Here is a 22,249-nt window from a genome sequence, read left to right as displayed (position 1 = left end):
AATATAGTAAAAATAAACACTTTTGCACACTAGATTTTAACATTATAAAAACATAATCGTTATTTTACAAAATATAAGTAATAAAATAATGTTCTTATTCATAAGTTTGCAAAGCTAAAAATAAAACAAATAACAACATTAAATCCCAAGCAATACAACATAACCAACAATAATAAAAAAAGAAAAAAGAAAAAATAAAGCTGGCCTAAGACTTAATTCCGCTTTCACAAGCTATGTGATCCAATTGCTTGTCATGACCATGTTGAATATGACCTACATGTGTGCGAGAAGGGGTACAAAACACATGTGAGTACATTATACATCATGTTAAAAGAATAAGGTATGAATAGACGAACATCCAACATAGATCAACATATACAACATCATAAGAATCACAATAGTATAGTATCATATGATGTAATGGATGACGATTCAATGCTCAACATGCTACTTAAAATTCATGTGGCACCCAACTAACCAAAGAAAACTTGGATTAAGAGATTATACTCATATGTGATACGTAAAAAGCAACACATCCTCAGAATTATATGTCTTCATAGTACGCACTCTCACCAAAACTATACTATTACAAGACTAGTTAGGATATTATGAAAAAGAAATTCTCAAGATAACATCCTAAAGTATAAAGTTCAATCAAACATTGTCTTCTCCTGTGATATAGACTTCAATTCTAAGTTTTTTAGACGATATAGATAAAATTTATCATTAAACAATTCCATGCTATTCACAAGCAACCAAATATAACACCAATTTTACACTATACTCAACACTCATGTAAGCATATCATTGAAATTAAAAGGTCATAGAAATATATGAAACTATGAGAAAATTTATAATAGTAAAAAAATTACAGTGAAGAACGAAAATGAAAGGCTTAGAAAATGAAAGGCTTAGTGAACACATATGCATTCATCTTTAATGCACTTCATTACTGTGTCAAGGGGACACATATATTGTTCACTGCACTCAGTGTCAGAATCGCACTTTCCTGTAACGAAAAATAAGAAAAAAGAATTACTTCCTTCAAAAAAAAAAAAAGAATTACTAAACACAGGTCAACGATTGTGCATAAAATAATAAGAAAAAAAATGAGCTCACCACAAACATCAACTACTATGAGGAATAGGGACACAAAAAGGATCATAATATAAACAAACTTTGGAATTCTAGCCATTTCTTCACCTTTGCATATAATTACAAATATACAACCGTGCGATCACTTTATATAGTAAAAATCTCATGTAATGTTACATATAAATTAAATAGCTTTTAACATTTATTGTGTTGCAAGAAACCTTTCATTAATATTATAGTAATTATTAAATGTCTCTAAAGAACATTGATGTGCCATATTTGTTTGATATTTCATACGTTGATAATAAGATTATCATGAATCTCATACATTGATAATAAGATGTCATGATGTGTATATTAAATAAATAATGCTATAAGTTTTCGGTGAAATAAAAATGTGGATTTGATAAAACCTTTTGCATTGATTAAAGACATCTCAATATTGAACTATACCTAAATATCATAAAATATAGTAAACAAATCTAATTAAGGGGATTGTCCCTTCAATTGACGAAAGTTTGAGAGTGTTTTAGAATTTATTCAATTTTTTTTTGGAAAACAAATAAAATGCTTAAAATAAAATAGAGAGTCATTTTTGTAAAAAAAAAAAAAAAGGCGTAGATGGTAAGAGAGTGTGGCACAAGCATACTTGAGAATAGAGAAATGTTATTTAGACAACCATTTGGTCATCCAACAACATATTTCTACATTGTATATATGCATTTTCATTTGTTAATTAGTTTCTCTCTTTCTTTAAGTCAAATCAATAGTAATTAATGGTGTATTTTTATACAATTGTCAAATACATTGCAAGTTTTGGTTGTTCAATAATATTTCTCTCAAGAATAACACCACTTGAGAATAAGATTGTCACGGAGCTCTCTTAAGTTGAGAATAAGATTTCATGATGTGTATATTTAATAACAAAATATTCTATGAGTTCTCGGTGAAATAAAAATGTGGATTTTATAAAACCGAAGTCTCCGAAAAAATAATAGATTATGGGAGTGTGTGACTTGCACTACTAAGTTGGTCGTGTGGTATGACTTGATTTTATCTGCCACATTTGAATTCACAAATAAATGTGTCTTTTTTCCAACCACCGCGCCAGTCCCCTATGAAGGATAGGCCGGTTCGCTTGAAGAGAATCTTTCCTATTATCAGACTCTATCATATCATGCATGAACAGACTCTGAAATATCCAGTAATATAAGTAAGTAATGTGATATAATCAAAATTATGTCTTGTGTTATTCATTTAACTTAATGGTATGCAAATGCAGTCATCAATTTTGAAGTATCGGGGATTCACAAAATACTCTACATACATACATACATACATACATATAACTAATTAGAATAATATTTTCGATATATTATTCTAATTAGTCTAATCAGTATAATGTAAATCTATAATATAGAAGAATATTCTAAATCTAAAAAAAAAATATAAACAAAATGAATGAATGACCTATTATAAACTATATAGATAATCTTGTAAAAAAAACTATATAGATAATCGTATATCGATTTCAAATTTAGAATTCTATTTTTTATAATTTATACAAATAGAATTCTGAATTCGATTTTTTATTTTGAATCTATATGTGTGTATATTCAATTCAATATATATATATATATATATATATATATATATATATATTTATGTATAGATTTCAGTTCTCTTTTTTATCTATTATTATTCTTATTTGGTTTTGTGTTGATTAATGACATCTTTGCATTAAACTACACATAAATACCACAAAATATAGTAAAAATAAACACTTTTGCACACTAGATTTTAACATTATAAAAACATAATCGTTATTTTACAAAATATAAGTAATAAAATAATGTTCTTATTCATAAGTTTGCAAAGCTAAAAATAAAACAAATAACAACATTAAATCCCAAGCAATACAACATAACCAACAATAATAAAAAAAGAAAAAAGAAAAAATAAAGCTGGCCTAAGATTTAATTCCGCTTTCACAAGCTATGTGATCCAATTGCTTGTCATGACCATGTTGAATATGACCTACATGTGTGCGAGAAGGGGTACAAAACACATGTGAGTACATTATACATCATGTTAAAAGAATAAGGTATAAGTAGACGAACATCCAACATAGATCAACATATACAACATCATAAGAATCACAATAGTATAGTATCATATGATGTAATGGATGACGATTCAATGCTCAACATGCTACTTAAAATTCACGTGGCACCCAACTAACCAAAGAAAACTTGGATTAAGAGATTATACTCATATGTGATACGTAAAAAGCAACACATCCTCAGAATTATATGTCTTCATAGTACGCACTCTCACCAAAAAGAAATTCTCAAGATAACATCCTAAAGTATAAAGTTCAATCAAACATTGTCTTCTCCTGTGATATAGACTTCAATTCTAAGTTTTTTAGACGATATAGATAAAATTTATCATTAAACAATTCCATGCTATTCACAAGCAACCAAATATAACACCAATTTTACACTATACTTAACACTCATGTAAGCATATCATTGAAATTAAAATGTCATAGAAATATATGAAACTATGAGAAAATTTATAATAGTAAAAAAATTACAGTGAAGAACGAAAATGAAAGGATTAGAAAATGAAAGGCTTAGTGAACACATATGCATTCATCTTTAATGCACTTCATTACTGTGTCAAGGGGACACATATATTGTTCACTGCACTCAGTGTCAGAATCGCACTTTCCTGTAACGAAAAATAAGAAAAAAGAATTACTTCCTTCAAAAAAAAAAGAATTACTAAACACAGGTCAACGATTGTGCATAAAATAATAAGAAAAAAATGAGCTCACCACAAACATCAACTACTATGAGGAATAGGGACACAAAAAGGATTATAATATAAACAAACTTTGGAATTCTAGCCATTTCTTCACCTTTGCATATAATTACAAATATACAACCGTGCGATCACTTTATATAGTAAAAATCTCATGTAATGTTACATATAAATTAAATAGCTTTTAACATTTATTGTGTTACAAGAAACCTTTCATTAATATTATAGTAATTATTAAATGTCTCTAAAGAACATTGATGTGCCATATTTGTTTGATATTTCATACGTTGATAATAAGATTATCATGAATCTCATACATTGATAATAAGATGTCATGATGTGAATATTAAATAAATAATGCTATAAGTTTTCGGTGAAATAAAAATGTGGATTTGATAAAACCTTTTGCATTGATTAAAGACATCTCAATATTGAACTATACCTAAATATCATAAAATATAGTAAACAAATCTAATTAAGGGGATTGTCCCTTCAATTGACGAAAGTTTGAGAGTGTTTTAGAATTTATTCAGTTTTTTTTGGAAAACAAATAAAATGCTTAAAATAAAATAGAGAGTCATTTTTGTAAAAAAGAAAAAAAAAGGCGTAGATGGTAAGAGAGTGTGGCACAAGCATACTTGAGAATAGAGAATCTTTCCTATTATCAGACTCTATCATATCATGCATGAACAGACTCCGAAATATCCAGTAATATAAGTAAGTAATGTGATATAATCCAAATTATGTCTTGTGTTATTCATTTAACTTAATGGTATGGAAATGCAGTCATCCATTTTGAAGTATCGGGGATTCACAAAATACTCTACATACATACATACATACATACATACATACATACATACATACATACATACATACATACATACATATAACTAATTAGAATAATATTTTCGATATATTATTCTAATTAGTCTAATCAGTATAATGTAAATCTATAATATAGAAGAATATTCTAAATCTAAAAAAAAATATAAACAAAATGAATGAATGACCTATTATAAACTATATAGATAATCGTATATCGATTTCAAATTTAGAATTCTATTTTTTATAATTTATACAAATAGAATTCTGAATTCGATTTTTTATTTTGAATCTATATGTGTGTGTATATTCAATTCAATATATATATATATATATATATATATATATATATATATATATATATATTTATGTATAGATTTCAGTTCTCTTTTTTATCTATTATTATTCTTATTTGGTTTTGTGTTGATTAATGACATCTTTGCATTAAACTACACATAAATACCACAAAATATAGTAAAAATAAACACTTTTGCACACTAGATTTTAACATTATAAAAACATAATCGTTATTTTACAAAATATAAGTAATAAAATAATGTTCTTATTCATAAGTTTGCAAAGCTAAAAATAAAACAAATAACAACATTAAATCCCAAGCAATACAACATAACCAACAATAATAAAAAAAGAAAAAAGAAAAAATAAAGCTGGCCCAAGACTTAATTCCGCTTTCACAAGCTATGTGATCCAATTGCTTGTCATGACCATGTTGAATATGACCTACATGTGTGCGAGAAGGGGTACAAAACACATGTGAGTACATTATACATCATGTTAAAAGAATAAGGTATAAGTAGACGAACATCCAACATAGATCAACATATACAACATCATAAGAATCACAATAGTATAGTATCATATGATGTAATGGATGACGATTCAATGCTCAACATGCTACTTAAAATTCACGTGGCACCCAACTAACCAAAGAGGGAGGAGGGAAGGAGTGAGAGGCCGTGGGTGTGGGGTGTGGGGGGGGGGGGGGGGGGGTTGGTGTGGTGGAGTAAGTGGTATTGATGAAGATTATTTCTTGGAATGTTCGGGGCTTAGGTGGGTTTGAGAAACGAAGGGAGGTGAGTCAGTTGGTGAAGGAAAAAAATCCGTCAATTCTTTGTATACAAGAATCTAAATTAGCTGTTTTTGATGGTCTGATGTGTAAATCCATTTGGAATGATAATAATGTTAATTTTTCGTTTCAACCTTCATCGGGTGCTTCCGGTGGGCTGGTTACGCTTTGGGATTGTTCGGAGGTTGAGGTGTGGGTTTCCATGCAGTTTGAACATGTGTTAGGAATCCAAGGCCGATTTGTGAAGACTGGGGAAGAGTTTCTTTTGTTGAATGTTTATGCCCCCTGTGATTCTAATCGTCAGCAAACATTGTGGTATAATATTTCTTCTCGTCTTGCATCTTTACATGATTATAATATTTGTGTCTGTGGGGATTTCAATACTGTTAGAGGTGTGGAGGAGCGTAGGAGTATTGGAATGGCCGGTGTTCATGCAGGGAGTGTTTACTTTAATCAGTTTATTGACGGTAACTGTTTGATTGATTTACCTCTCCGCGGCCGCATCTTTACATGGTTTCGGGGGGATGGTAAGTCTATGAGTCGCCTGGACCATTTTTTGTTATCAGAAAGATGGTGTCTGACGTGGCCAAATTGTTTTCAGTATGCCTCTTCAAGAGGTCAATCCGATCATTGCCCAATTCAGTTGTGTATCGATGAGGAAAATTGGGGTCCCCGTCCGTTGCGTATGTTGAAATGTTGGGAAAATTTTACTGGTTATAATGTGTTTGTCCGTGAAAAGTGGAAGAGTTTTCAGGTGGATGGGTGGGGCGGTTATGTGTTAAAAGAAAAATTTAAGCTCATAAAGTCAGCGTTGAAGGAGTGGCATCAGCGTCACAAAAAAAATTTACCAGCAAGAATTTTGAGTTTGAAGGACTCTATATCTAGTATTGAGGAGAAGTCTGAGACAGTAGTGTTGTCGGATGAAGAAATAGAAGAGCTCCATGGGTTATCTGAGGAATTGTTTTCGATTTCCAGAGTTAATTCTAGTATCTGTTGGCAACAGTCTCGGATGCAGTGGTTGCGTGAAGGGGATGCGAATTCCAAATTTTTTCATAGTATAATGTCAAGCAGGAGCCGGCGAAATGCTATTCATTTTTTCTTGGTTGATGGTGTTATGGTGGAAGGGGTGGATAATGTCCGTGCGGCGGTGTTTTCGCATTTTGCTAATCATTTTAAAGCAAGCCGTGAGGACAGGCCTAGTATGGATGGATTGCGGTTTCGTTCTTTATCTCATAGTCAGGGTGCGGCTTTGATTGTGCCTTTCACGTTGGAGGAGGTGAAGGCGGCGGTTTGGGATTGTGATAGCTACAAGTGTCCGGGACCTGATGGTATTTCTTTTGGATTTATTAAACAATTTTGGGATATGTTGAAGGAAGATGTTATGCGCTTTTTGTTGGAATTTCATAGAAACGGGAAGTTGACCAAAGGTATTAATAGTACGTTTATCTCTCTTATTCCTAAGGTCGATAATCCTCAGCGCCTGAACGATTTCCGCCCCATTTCTTTGGTTAGTAGTTTGTACAAAATTTTGGCCAAGATTTTGGCTAACAGGCTCCGGTTGGTGATTGGGTCGGTTGTTTCTGATTCTCAGTCGGCTTTCGTTAAAGGTCGCCAAATTTTGGATGGAATTTTGGTGGCAAATGAGGTGGTAGATGAGGCTCGCAGATGCAAAAAGGAGTTGCTTTTTTTAAAGTTGATTTTGAAAAAGCTTATGACTCTATTGATTGGCGATATTTGAATGAGGTAATGTTGAAAATGGGGTTTTCGACACTTTGGCGAAAATGGATAAATGAATGTATTGGGACAGCTTCTGCTTCGGTTTTGGTAAATGGCTCTCCCACTGACGAGTTCCCTATGGAGAGAGGGTTGCGGCAGGGTGATCTTTTGTCTCCTTTCCTCTTCCTTCTGGCTGCCGAGGGTTTTCATGTTTTAATGCAATCGCTTATTGCCAATAATTTATTCACTAGTTACAAATTGGGTAGACATGGTTCGCTTGCGGTGTCGCATTTACAGTTTGCGGATGACACGCTAATCTTGGGTGATAAATCGTGGGCTAATATTCGAGCTATGCGAGCTGTTCTTATTCTTTTTCAACAATTGTCAGGGTTAAAGGTGAATTTTTCAAAGAGCCTCTTGGTTGGGGTGAACGTTTTGGGTTCTTGGTTAGCTGAAGCAGCAATGGTTCTAAATTGCAAGGTTGGTGCTGTTCCTTTTTTGTATCTTGGTTTGCAAATTGGTGGTAATGCGCGTAGGTTGACTTTTTGGGAACCTCTTATTAAGCGCATTCACTCTAGACTGTTGGGGTGGAATTCGCGTTTTTTGTCATTGGGTGGCCGTCTGGTTCTGTTGAAGTCTGTCCTGTCATCATTGCCTGTTTATGCTCTTTCTTTTTTCAAAGCTCCGTCAGGTATTGTTTCCTCTATCGAATCTATTTTTCATAAATTTTTTTAGGGGGGGGGGGGGGAGTGTAGACCACAGGAAAATATCTTGGATCGATTGGCAAACTATTTGTGGGAGTCAGGAGGTTGGAGGGTTGTGGGTAAGGAGAATTAGGGACTTTAATTTAGCTCTTTTAGGGAAGTGGTGTTGGAGATTGTTGGTGGATAGAGATAGTCTGTGGTTTAGGGTGTTGTCTGCTAGGTACGGGGTGGAGGATGGTAGAGTGAAGGAGGGAGGCCGTGAAGCCTCTGTTTGGTGGAGGGATATTTCGGCTTTGCGGGTCGAGGAGTGGTTTTCTGGAAATGTTAGTCAGGTAGTCGGAGATGGTAGTAATACTTTCTTTTGAACGGATGTGTGGGTGGGCGGAGTGTCTTTTAGAGATCGCTTTACTAGATTATATGAGTTGTCACTGTTGAAAAGCGAATCTATTTGTAGTATGCACTTGTTGGGGTGGGGGATTGGAGGGGGGGCTTGGAGATGGAGGCGTAGGTTGTTCGCGTGGGAGGAGGACATGTTAGGGGATCTTAGGAGGTTACTTTTAACGGTTAATTTGCAGATTGACAGGTTTGACAGAAGGGTGTGGCGGTTGGATTCTTCCTCTGTGTACACTGTTCGAAGTGCTTACAATGTTATAACTGTTAACGTTCCTGTTACTTCTGAGGTGCCTGTCTCTTCTTTGTGGCATAAGGATGTTCCTTTGAAGGTGATCTTATTCGCTTGGCGTTTGTTCCGTGACAGACTTCCTACCAAAAATAATCTTTACCATCGTCATGTTATTGGTGTTGATGCTCAGCTGTTTGTCGGAGGGTGTGGGGAGGTGGAAACATCTTCACACTTATTATTCCATTGTACTGTTTTTGGTGCCGTTTGGCATTATATTCTTAGGTGGCTTGGTTTGGTAGCGGCTTTGCCAGGTGACGCTTATAATCATTTTTATCAGTTTGGGTTTTTGGGTGGTGTGGCCAAAACAAGGCGTGCTATATTACAGGTTATCTGGTTTGCAATAACGTGGGAAATATGGAAAGAAAGAAACAATAGAATTTTCAACAACAAATTTTGTTCTATTACACAGGTGGTGGACAAGATCAAGTCTCTGACCTTCACGTGGTTGAAGGGGAAATATGTCAGTCTTCCCCTTAACTACCATGGTTGGTGGACTAACCCTTTCTCTGTTTTAGGCATTGGTTAACTGTTTCTTTGTTTCTAGCTTTTTGTTTTTTGGTGGTTAGGCGTTTAGTCTTGTAAATATTTTTTTTTTGACTCTTGTTTGAATTCGGGTGTTTCTTCCTTTTGCACTCCTTGTGCTAGGAAGACCCTTGTGGTGTGTTAATATATTTCATTTTAGTCTCTTCAAAAAAAAAAATAGTTTTTCCCTTTCCTTAAGTCAAATCAATAGTAATTAATGGTGTATTTTTATACAATTGTCAAATGCATTGCAAGTTTTGGTTGTTCAATAACATTTCTCTCAAGAATAACACCACTTGAGAATAAGATTGTCACGAACCTCTCTTAAGTCGAGAATAAGATTTTATGATGTGTATATTAAATAACAAAATATTCCATGAGTTCTCGGTGAAATAAAAATGTGGATTTTATAAAACCGAAGTCTCCGAAAAAATAATAGATTATGGGAGCGTGTGACTTGCACTATTAAGTTGGTCGTGCGGTATGACTTGATTTTATCTGCCACATTTGAATTCACAAATAAATGTGTCTTTTTTCCAACCACCGCGCCAGTCCCCTATGAATGATAGACCGGTTCGCTTGAAGAGAATCTTTCCTATTATCAGACTCTATCATATCATGCATGAACAGACTCCGAAATATCCAGTAATATAAGTAAGTAATGTGATATAATCCAAATTATGTCTTGTGTTATTCATTTAACTTAATGGTATGGAAATGCAGTCATTTCCTATGCATTGACTCAATTTATGATACTATCGAAGTGAAATAATTAAATCTAAAGAAAAACGGTGGTTGTATTATATTAGTAACAAGTAAATCTTTTCTATGTAAAAAATTCTGAAATTCATTTTTGGAGGAAGAACAGTCTAAAGGTTTGAGATCACCTAGAAATAACTTTTGATTTTGAAAACATACTTGGGTGAAAAGCATTTACTTAAAAAGAACTGATTTTTCTGCAATGCATAATTGTAATTTTGGAAAAAAGAGAACCAAGTTTATTTTCTTACATATAATCTTCATATGTGAGTGACTAACATATAAATATTTTCTATGTATGGATTCCGTTTGTTTGATTCGTGCTTGAGTTGGATTATGAAAAATTCTCATGTCCAATTCTTTCGAAGGATGGATGTATAAGAATTCACTTATCCCAATAACAAAAAAAAAAAACTGACTTGAATGATCCTGTATTAGGAGCAAAATTGACTAAAGGGATGGATCATAGTTATTATGAAGAACAAGTGTGGCCTAAAGATTTTTTTATATATTTTCCAGTAGTAATTCTAGATACTAATACCTATAACATAGGCTTAGCGGTTCTCGAACCATCAATGATTGGGGAACCCGCAGATCCGTTTGCACCGCCTTTGGAAATATTGCCCGAATGGTATTTTTTCCCGTATTTCAAATACTTCATACAATACCCAATAAATTATTAGGCGTTTTTTAATGGTTTCAGTATCCGTGGGATTATTAACAATACCTTTTTATGGAGAATGTTAATAAGTTCAAAAACCCATTTCACCGTCCAGTAGCAACAACCGTCTTTTTTATTGGTACCGTCGTGACTCTTTGGTTGGGTATTGAAGCAACATTACCTATTGAAAAATCCCTAAATTTAGGTCTTTTTTAAATTGATTCAATTATGAAATAAAATATCATGACATGTGTATTGTGTATTTAAGGAGAATTCACTTCTGAATATATAGATTTGTGCTAAAGATTCAAATTTAATATTTTTACCTTTTTTTTTAGAAAAATAAATGATGTAGAAAAATCCAATGGATTTCAAATTTATGCAAAATGCTTTTCGATTTGTAAAATGTGTAATATATTTTATAAATCTACGCGAAAATGTTCAATTTACGTAAGGTCTTCTTGACTCTTATACAAAAGTTCCAATAATGTATGTATATTGGACTTTTTAAGACAATTATAGATCCTGGGAGACAATTCTAATTGGTCAATAAAAATGGATTTCAATGTAATTTATTTTTTATTTTTTATTAGTTTATCCTTAAGTAATCTATCATGAAAAATAAAATGGGATAAAGTAACTTTGTGTTGATTGTTTTCAAAAATTAAGTTTTCTTCTTCTGCATGTAAAAAAGGAATAAATAAATCAATCAAATTTTGGGAGGCTTTATAAAGTTCTTCCTTAGGAGTTAAACTTCCATTTGTCCATATTTTGAGAAAGAGTATCTCTTGTTTCTCATTACCATTCACATAAGAATGAATACTATGATTTTCATTTCAAACAGGCATAAATACTGCATCTATAGTATAACTTCCATCTTGAATGTTCTTTAGTGTTTTTATACGATATCCACGCTTCCTCTCATTTTCATTTCTAATAGGCATAAATACTGCATCTATAGCATAACTTCCATCATGAAAGTTGTTTAGTGTTTTTATACGATATCCACGCTTCCTCTCAATTTGTAATTCAATACACAAATTAATATGTTCTGTTAGGTTACCTATATGTTGTGTATTATGAACGATTTCCACCGACGGTAGCAAAATGATGTCCCAAACAATTACATATCCAGGACCTTTGAAACAAATAGATGTGTCACGAGTTCCATATAAATTACTTTTCAATTCAATTTCTTTCAAATTCATTAAAATTTCATGTATTGATACTTGAATACCTACTATGGTAGAACATTCATGTGGTATTTTCTCAGATTTTGCACGTGTGATACATGTTCCCTCTATTTCTCTGAGCAAAATTCTTCGCATTTCAATGCCTATTGTATGTGCTTGACCTTTCATAAGTGGATAGAATAAAGTGTCCATATAAAAAAAACCCTTATTGTTTACTCTTGATTCAAAACACTTCCATTGTAGTGTCTGAGTAGATACTTTAACTTTTTCTCGAATCATAGTAATATATTTTTATGAAACTCTTGATTTAATTGTTTATTTCTCTTGAAATCTCTTTCTTTAATGTTTATTTTTAGTTTTACACATGCCTTTTTTTAGGAGTCCTACATCCATTATGTGGCATAGGGGTTACATCCCATATAAATCATAAATGTATACCACTTTTATGAATAGCTCTTATTGATGCATCTCTTCCTAGACCGTGACCTTATATTATGACTTATACTCATTGCATGCCTTGATCTACTACTTCTTAAATAGCATTTGCTATTGTGGTTCGAGCGAGAAATGGTGTCCCCCTTCGTGTTCCCTTGAATCCACACGAACCGGCTGAGGACCAAAAAAATCAATCAACATCGTACATAACAGTCACAATGGTATTGTTGAAACTAGCTTGAACATAAATAACTCCCTTTGGTATTATACAAGGATGTTTACGCGAGCCAATACATCCATTTTTACGTGAACCAATTTTTGGTATAGCCATTTTTATTATTTTGAAAAATGTAAGTCCGAAATATATGGATATATCCATTTCCTATCAAAAAAGAGTTCTTTACTATTGTCTAACTAGTTATTCTATTGCATTTTATAATTAGATTAATATAGAATACAATTTTGAAATCAAGCAATCATTAGAATACTTATAACTATCAATGAAATCTTAATATAGAATCTAAATTTTTATTTATTTTTTTGTTTACTATTTAAGAAAATGGAATAATAATATTTTTTATTTGTACATTTGGTACTTTCTTTTTAATAGAGATCCCTTTTTTGTTAGTGTAATATCCCGCTCATTTCTCATCAGACTGCAGTATTAATTAACCATATCAGATGAAAATCTTTTAGAAAGGGTAAGGAGATAATTCTGCACATGTATATATAAACCAATTTACTCTCTTTCCCCTCAATCTTTCCTCTCATTTCTCTTTCAGATAAGTGCTCCTCCTTTTTTTTATCTTACTCTCTCACGCCATTCTCCCTTTTCTCACCCAATGCATCAAATTTCTCACTCAAATCCACTATAAACCAACATGCAATTACATCAATATGTTCCTTGTATGAGTTGATGCATATTACAAGCATTGGAACTCTCCTCTCCTTTCCTTTTCTCCTCCTAGCCATGTCACTCTTTCCCCATTCCATCTATGAAAGACTTTTGGTGATTCAAGCTAAAATGACTTTGCATGTGTGACGCATTAACCATTGTGGGTTATTTGGTGTTTAGATACAATAATTGGAAGAAGGGATCAGAACTGAAGCTTGGGTGCTAGATAATTGGTTGGGAGCTTCTGAAAGAATCCAACTTAGCAAGGTGAGTTTCTGCTTTTAGATTTGAATTTGGTTGAATAGAGCTGAAATTGTTGATTAGAATGATGAATTTTATGAAGGTGATATGAGCTTACATGAAGCTTAAGCTGAATTAAAAGTGGACAGAAGTGATTCTGGTGAGTTCCTTTAGATAGAAATCTCATCTTCGGTAGTTATTTTCATTAGATTATATGACATGACTTATTTTAGCTTATATGTTATCAGATTAGCTTTCCCCATGAATTATGCAGATTGTGTCATGTTATTTTGATTGATTTGCCAAGCTAATTGCATTGTAAACTGTTTTGATTTAGAGTAATAAGCAATTATGTTAAGTTGTCACACATGAAACGACTTAAATTAAGTTGCAAAATGACTTTTGAACACAGAGTAACCGATTACACTTCTTGTGTAGCCAGTTACACATACTCTCTGGTTGCTGAAATGTGTTTTCTTGAGAGTGTAACCAGTTACACTCTTCCTCTAACCGATTACACATTCTGGGAAAAGCCGTAAATTGTCCAACAACTCCTAAACCTCATACTTTTTCCTATAAATATATATATAATCAGATAAGTTGTGGCTCAAGCAAGCTCCAAATCATGTCTGGATAGGAGTGCGTTCCGATCGGACGGTCCACTTCTGATAGTTGAAGAGGGAGTATGTTCCGATTGGATGGCCCACACAACAACAAGAGGAGTCCGGTTCTAGCCCTCAAATAGGGAATTTAGCCGGTTATCAGAGCGAATGTATTCTGGGTTACTCCACTCGAATCCATTTTACCAATGAAGATTATTTGATAGAAACATATTTATATCTTCGTTGTCTAACTTAATTGAAAATATGATATTAATATGATTATGACAAGAACTATGATAGTATACAGTCAACGATCCTAGATTTCCCCAAATCGCTAAGATATGCAAAACAGAACAGTAAATCCTAAATTAGGTAAATGTACAGACATATGGCGATCTTAGGTTCCCCGAGATTGCCTACAGCCTAGATGGAACTCACTAAGACATCTTGTCTCACACTAATCCCTTTTATTTTCTTTCAGATAAGCAGGTTGATCGTGGCAAGAAGAGGCAGACATGAAGCTGGATAATTTACCATCATATACTCATTTTGTACTAGCTGTAGATGATTCCTTATGTATTCAAACATAAAATTATGCGTTCTTGAACATTTTTTAAAAAGTTTGATTCGATTCACAAAACCAAGTTCAATCCAATTCATTTGATATTTCCAAAGGTTTAGAAAGCATGACAACAGTTAAATACATCAAAAGAATAAGTTTAGGAAAGTCCGGATCGGCCCCAAGTACCCGGAACGACCCAAAACATGGGGTTCTGCACTGTGCAACTCGCCACGGCGAGCTAGAACTCGCCCAACAAATTACACCATAACAGGTCCCCTGTTCTTGGGTTTTCTCTCTCGGAAACCCACCACTTTTCACCCCAAAATCCTGTTTTTGATCCCCTTTGACCCAAATTCGTCCCCCAAACTTGTTTACTAGTTATCACACATTAAAAGGCAATCAAAAACACCACAAACATGAAATCAAAACCTCAATTCACATCAAAATCATCACCTAGTTCATTTTTCACCAAAAACCCACAATTTTCCATTTTCATTCAAACTTCACAAACAACCACACCAATTCAAACCCCATCAACACACAATCATGTATACACATTTATGAAGTGAAATTAAATATGTTTCAACAATAATCACTCATCAATTCATGCTATACACTTGAATAACCAAAAATCATCTAAATAAGTTATCAACAACAACAACAACAACTATGAATTTTAAGCACATAACATATCAATTTTATGAAGTTTATCATACCCATAAATTCACATGAATTGGGAGCACGAAATTCATCATCAAAAATCACAAAAGTCACAATTAACACAAAAGCACTTATACCCGTAATTGAAAAGATGAAAATTATAGCTTAATTATGAAAAAGAATCTATTCCCCTTACCTCTAGCTTCAAAGATCCTAGCTATGGCTTTAGCTTAGCTCCTATCTCTTCAAATCCCACTTCCTCTTCTTTCCTCTTATGATCTACTTTCTCTCTCCACCTCTTATGTTTTTGTGAAATGAAATATTGAGTGGCTTAACCTAATTTCTCATAAGAGTTATGTTTATATATCATCTTCTAATTGGACTAAGTTTCTAATTGTCTTAATGTGCTCAACATCCTTACTAATTCACAAAAGTTACTACTAACTTAAACCATAAAAACACCGAATAATTACCATCTCTTAATAATTACATCAACTTACTAGTAACTTAGAAAAATAATCATTCTCACTAAAATACCCAAAAATAACCTTCTTAATTGAATGTCTAATTTACATTTACTCGCCATATGACCAAAATACTCCTCATTCAAAAAATGACTAAAATACCCTTCTAGACCAAAAATCCACTAATCTCGATTGAATTACACACAAAGAAAATTAAGCACACATAAACACATATAAGCAAATATAATAAATAATTAAAATAATTCTAGCGAAAGACGGGCTAGTACAATAATACCCCTAGAAGTAGAAAGAATTACAATCCTCATTCGTCATAAAACTCTTGAAATTTGTAAATAGATAGAATAGATTAGTAGACCAGGTGTACTGATCCTTTTTAAATTTAAAAAAGTTTTATGCGAATCTTTCCTATTTCTTCTATACCATAGAGTTAAAACTAAAAAGTATTTATTGCTTTCTCGATGTTTTCTAACGTTTTTAACAAAACCCTCTCGTAAAAGTTTTTTCACATTGTTTTCAGTGATATTAGTAAGTGGTATTTGAACCGTTCTTTTTCTAATCATGTCAACATTGTATATCAAAGTTAGCATATCTGCGATAGTATCTTTACCCACGATCGATTATTTCTCCTTAATTTTGATATAATAAATGTGCTCCTGTTTTTTATTTTTTTATTTTTTGATTCAACAAAATACCTAATACTGACTATGAGAACATAATAATAAGAAGCCCGGATACGAGATATGATACGGATACGATACTGCAACGATACGATACTGCACCGATACGGGAAAATTTCAAAAATCAAGATACGATAGGGTTGGGATACGTTAATAAAATAAATTATATAATTAAATGTACAAAATAATTATAACCATTTTTTTTAATATGCAAATATATTTACAAACAAAAGAAATTAGTCATAGGTTCGTAACACATCCCCATAAATATAAATAATATTGACGATTAAGAGAGTGATGATTAGTCAATTACATACACAACATATCCTAAAAAGAGCACCAAGTGCTATACTATATCCAAAAAGAACATTGTTAGTGCTATACTATATCGATCCAAAAAGGAAGCACTGTACTCAAGAGTTAAGTTATTTTAGTTAACATTAATTGGGAAGTATTGGGACAGATATCGGTGCAGGATAATTATCATATACTTTCCTGATACGTATCGGGAAGTATCAAATAATTATTTTTTAAAAAAATAAAATTTAATCTTCGGATACTCTCCTGATACGTGTCGGGAAGTATCAGGCAGGTATCAGTGCAGGAAACGCAGAACATAACAGTAAATCCTAAATTAGCCGGTCCACTTCTGCTAGTTGAAGAGGGAGTATGTTTCGATTGGATGGCCCATACAACAACAAGAGGAGTCCGGTTCTAGCCCTCAAATAGGGAATTTAGCCGGTTATCAGAGCGAATGTATTCAGGGTTACTCCACTCGAATCCATTTTACCAATGAAGATTATTTGATAGAAACATATTTATATCTTCGTTGTCTAACTTAATTGAAAATATGATATTAATATGATTATGACAAGAACTATGATAGTATACAGTCAACGATCCTAGATGGAACTCACTAAGACATCCTGTCTCACCCTAATCCCTTTTATTTTCTTTCAGATAAGCAGGTTGATCGTGGCAAGAAGAGGTAGACATGAAGCTGGATAATTTACCATCATATACTCATTTTGTACTAGCTGTAGATGATTCCTTATGTATTCAAACATAAAATTATGTGTTCTTGAACATTTTTTAAAAAGTTTGATTCGATTCACAAAACCAAGTTCAATCCAATTCATTTGATATTTCCAAAGGTTTAGAAAACATGACAACAGTTAAATACATCAAAAGAATCAGTTTAGGAAAGTCCGGATCGGCCCCAAGTACCCGGAACGACCCAAAACATGGGGTTTTGCACTGTGCAACTCGCCACGGCGAGCTAGAACTCGCCCAACGAATTACACCATAACAGGTCCCCTGTTCTTGGGTTTTCTCTCTCGGAAACCCACCACTTTTTACCCCAAAATCCCGTTTTTGATCCCCTTTGACCCAAATTCGTCCCCCAAACTTGTTTACTAGTTATCATACATTAAAAGGCAATCAAAAACACCACAAACATGAAATCAAAACCTCAATTCACATCAAAATCATCACCTAGTTCATTTTTCACCAAAAACCCACAATTTTCCATTTTCATTCAAATTTCACAAACAACCACACCAATTCAAACCCCATCAACACACAATCATGTATACACATTTATGAAGTGAAATTAAATATGTTTCAACAATAATCACTCATCAATTCATGCTACACACTTGAATAAGAAAAAATCATCTAAATAAGTTATCAACAACAACAACAACTATGAATTTTAAGCACATAACATATCAATTTTATGAAGTTTATCATACCCACAAATTCACATGAATTGGGAGCACGAAATTCATCATCAAAAATCACAAAAGTCACAATTAACACAAAAACACTTATACCCATAATTGAAAAGATGAAAATTATAGCTTAATTATGAAAAAGAATCTACCCCCCTTACCTCTAGCTTCAAAGATCCTAGCTATGGCTTCAGCTTTGCTCCTATCTCTTCAAATCCCAAGCTTTCTCTCTAGCTTCCTCTTCTTTCCTCTTATGATCTACTTTCTCTCTCCACCTCTTATGTTTTTGTGAAATGAAATATTGAGTGGCTTAACCTAATTTCTCATAAGAGTTATGTTTATATATCATCTTCTAATTGGACTAAGTTTCTAATTGTCTTAATGGGCTCAACATCCTTACTAATTCACAAAAGTTACTACTAACTTAAACCATCAAAACACCGAATAATTATCATCTCTAAATAATTACCTCAACTTACTAGTAACTTAGTAAAATAATCATTCTCACTAAAATACCCAAAAATAACCTTCTTAATTGAATGTCTAATTTATATTTACTCGCCATATGACCAAAATACTCCTCATTCAAAAAATGACTAAAATACCCTTCTAGACCAAAAATCCACTAATCCCGATTGAATTACACACAAAGAAAATTAAGCACACATAAACACATATAAGCAAATATAATAAATAATTAAAATAATTCTAGCGAAAGACGGGCTAGTACAATAATACCCCTAGAAGTAGAAAGAATTACAATCCTCATTCGTCATAAAACTCTTGAAATTTGTAAATAGATAGAATAGATTAGTAGACCAGGTGTACTGATCCTTTTTAAATTTAAAAAAGTTTTATGCGAATCTTTCCTATTTCTTCTATACCGTAGAGTTAAAACTAAAAAGTATTTATTGCTTTCTTGATGTTTTCTAACGTTTTTAACAAAACTCGTAAAAGTTTTTTCACATTGTTTTCAGTGATATTAGTAAGTGGTATTTGAACCATTCTTTTTCTAATCATGTCAACATTGTATATCAAAGTTAGCATATCTGGGATAGTATCTTTACCCACGATCGATTATTTCTCCTTAATTTTGATATAATAAATGTGCTCCTGTTTTTTATTTTTTTTATTTTTTGATTCAACAAAATACCTAATACTGACTATGAGAACATAATAATATGAAGCCCAGATACGAGATACGATACAGATACGATACTGCACTGATACGATACTACACCAATACGCCGATACGGGAAAATTTCAAAAATCAAGATATGATACAGCTGGGATACGTTAAAAAAATAAATTATATAATTAAATGTACAAAATAATTATAACCATTTTTTTAATATGCAAATATATTAACAAACAAAAGAAATCAGTCATAGGCTCGTAACACATCCCCATAAATATAAATAATATTGACGATTAAGAGAATGATGATTAGTCAATTACTTGACGATTAAGAGAATGATGATTAGTCAATTACATACACAATATATCCTAAAAAGAGCATCATAAGTGCTATACTATATCCAAAAAGAACATTGTTAGTGCTATACTATATCGATCCAAAAAGGAAGCACTGTACTCAAGAGTTAAGTTATTTTAGTTAACATTGATTGGGATGTATTGGGGCAGATATCGGTGCATGACAATTATCAGATACTTTCCTGATACGTATCGAGAAGTATCGGATAATTATTTTTTAAAAAAATAAAATTTAATCTTCGGATACTCTCCTAATACATATCGGGAAGTATCAGGCAGGTATCAGTGCAGGATACGCAGGAGATACGATACGTCATCCATTTTGAAGTATCGAGGCTTCACAAAATACTCTACATACATACATACATACATACATACATACATACATACATACATACATACATACATACATACATACATACATACATACACACACACAGACATACATACATACATACATGTTATACCCTAATTTTGGACTTAAAAATACTAACTCAATTCTTCTTTTCTTGCATTTCAAGTCATTTGAACTGTCTCTGATCAATTACATCTTTTTCTGCATTTTATTTCAATATTATTTGCAAAATTCACATAGAAGGGTATTTTAGTCATTTCCTGTGTCCAAGCTCATTTTAGTCTTTTAAAATTGTTTGAAGTCTTTTCAACTGGTTTGAATAAGTCCTTATTTCAATTCTATGTCAAAATCCATTTTGAAAAATTGCATTTGAAGTCATTTTAAGTCAGTTTAGCCCCTAGGGGCATTTTAGTCTTTTCATGTGTTAAAGTCTTGTTAAATCTCTTAAAGTTGTCTCTGAGTCTTTTAGTTCTGCTTGTATAAGTTCTTGCTTTAATTTCCTGTTAAAAATCCATTTTAAAATTGCATCTGAGTCATTTTTAGTCGTTTTAGTCTCCAGGGGCATTTTGGTCTTTTCACATGAAATTTCGGCAGAAAGAGGTTACTTTAAAGTACCTCATTTAGGTAATTGGTTCGTTTTAGTCCGTTCTGTCAATTTTAATCGTTTCACTTTACGTTATTTTCAATTTACGTTTTTTACCAATTTTAGTTAATTTTTTACATTTTTAGTCCATATTGTCCAAGTCATTAGTCCAGTACACATGTCAGTGCCTCATTTGTCCAAGAGTTTGTTACAAAGTTATGCCACGTGTCATTAGTCTATTGGTCCAGCAGTCACTGCATCAGCCTATAAAGCTGACCAGTCACAGTCAAAGTCAAGGTACCATTAACTTTCTGCCAAATCACCAAAAACAGTTTCTTTCTTCTCTCTCTGCACTTTTCAGATCAAAACCCTAAATTCTTGATGAACTTGATGAATGTTCATCAAGAACACCAAGAACAACCACCATTTTTTCCAGAAATTCGAATCTAACCACCTCTAACAAACTCAAAACAGCCACAATCATATCAAAATAACCACAGTCTCATCAAGTTCAACATCACAAAATTACTACAACCGTTTCAGCCACCACATCACCACCGTAACTGTTCATCATAACCTCAAAAAACTCATCAATGCATCATCCTCACTGTTCATACGCGAATCCAGCAACAAAAAACATCAAGCTCATTGATTCGAACCGTTCGAAACAGTGACGAACACGCATCAGAGGGATACGAAACAAAACCAGATTATCATCAAGAACGAACGCTCAAGCTTCCAAAATCGGATTCAAGTTGTGAACCGAGCAGGGAGGAGAGGAGCTGCTGCAAATTGGAGCAAAGAGTACTTGAATCGGAACGACGGCGTGAAGAAGAAGCACATCAAGAAAGGTAACCTTATCTTTGTTCCTCTTCTTTCATTTTCGTCCTTTTTTTCTTTCGTATAATAAACATTAGATCTACGCTTCTCCGACCTCCACGTTCAAAAACTAAGTTCAGATTCGGATTTAAAAGTGAAAAACGGTTTCAAAACCATAAAAAAGTTTAAGATCCGAGGCTAAAAGGTTTTCCGGCGACGGCGACGGCACCGGAAGGTGAACCGGCCGCCGCGCCGGAAGAGGAAGTGGAAATCGGAGAAGAGGAAGTGTATTTGCAGAGCTTCTCTCTCTATTTTCGTTTTAGAGAGAGAGTGACTTGAGTTTTGTGTGGTTTTTTCTCTATCTACATGCTTATATACTGCCTGTTACCATGCGTGCCTGTGTATGCTTGTTACCGTGCTCTCTGGCTTTGTAGACTGATAGATCTTGATCTGTATGATGTGTACGTATGTGATTGTTTGTTGCTGTGTACCTGTCTTGTTTTACCATACTTTGCGTGATGTAGTCCCTTAGATCTAGGTTTAGATGGAGCTGGATCAATCCAACGCTCCTGGTGCGTTTGGATAGTCCAGATCCATCAAAGACCTTGGGCCTGGGTCTCTTTTTACTGGATTTCG

At 33.1% G+C, this 22,249-nt stretch overlaps 1 protein-coding gene, 2 long non-coding RNA genes and 1 pseudogene across 4 annotated transcripts; 1 reads left to right on the top strand and 3 right to left on the bottom strand.

Moving 5' to 3' along the window:
- Positions 1 to 4: 4 nt before the first annotated feature.
- Positions 5 to 1,522, bottom strand: LOC146907631 (uncharacterized). The gene is made up of 3 exons (XR_015018997.1): positions 1,120 to 1,522; positions 873 to 1,009; positions 5 to 273 (listed from the first exon to the last, which is right to left on the bottom strand). It is a non-coding gene; the product is annotated as an uncharacterized LOC146907631 (long non-coding RNA).
- A 1,341-nt stretch (positions 1,523 to 2,863) lies between these two features.
- Positions 2,864 to 4,096, bottom strand: LOC146907630 (uncharacterized). Its single transcript, XR_015018728.1, has 3 exons — positions 3,938 to 4,096; positions 3,695 to 3,831; positions 2,864 to 3,132 (listed from the first exon to the last, which is right to left on the bottom strand). It is a non-coding gene; the product is annotated as an uncharacterized LOC146907630 (long non-coding RNA).
- Positions 4,097 to 7,591: 3,495 nt separating this feature from the next.
- Positions 7,592 to 9,464, top strand: LOC146907629 (uncharacterized). The gene is made up of 5 exons (XM_085729132.1): positions 7,592 to 8,243; positions 8,413 to 8,588; positions 8,832 to 9,070; positions 9,161 to 9,263; positions 9,348 to 9,464. The coding sequence occupies exons 1-5, from the start codon at positions 7,592 to 7,594 to the stop codon at positions 9,462 to 9,464; spliced, it is 1,287 nt and encodes a 428-aa protein (XP_085585258.1).
- A 2,247-nt stretch (positions 9,465 to 11,711) lies between these two features.
- LOC146907628 (DNA-directed RNA polymerase subunit alpha pseudogene) lies at positions 11,712 to 18,786 on the bottom strand (annotated as a pseudogene). The gene is made up of 3 exons (XR_015020187.1): positions 18,524 to 18,786; positions 11,890 to 12,682; positions 11,712 to 11,794 (listed from the first exon to the last, which is right to left on the bottom strand). The product of XR_015020187.1 is annotated as a DNA-directed RNA polymerase subunit alpha pseudogene (transcript).
- Between the last annotated feature and the right edge of the window lie 3,463 nt (positions 18,787 to 22,249).

This window comes from Medicago sativa, chromosome 7 (assembly GCF_051527215.1).
Source record: "Medicago sativa cultivar Bolivia chromosome 7, Bolivia_mono, whole genome shotgun sequence".
Taxonomy (NCBI): Eukaryota; Viridiplantae; Streptophyta; class Magnoliopsida; order Fabales; family Fabaceae; genus Medicago; species Medicago sativa.
The sequence above is the reverse complement of the archived record's forward strand: the minus strand, read 5'-3'. Positions and strand labels throughout refer to the sequence as shown.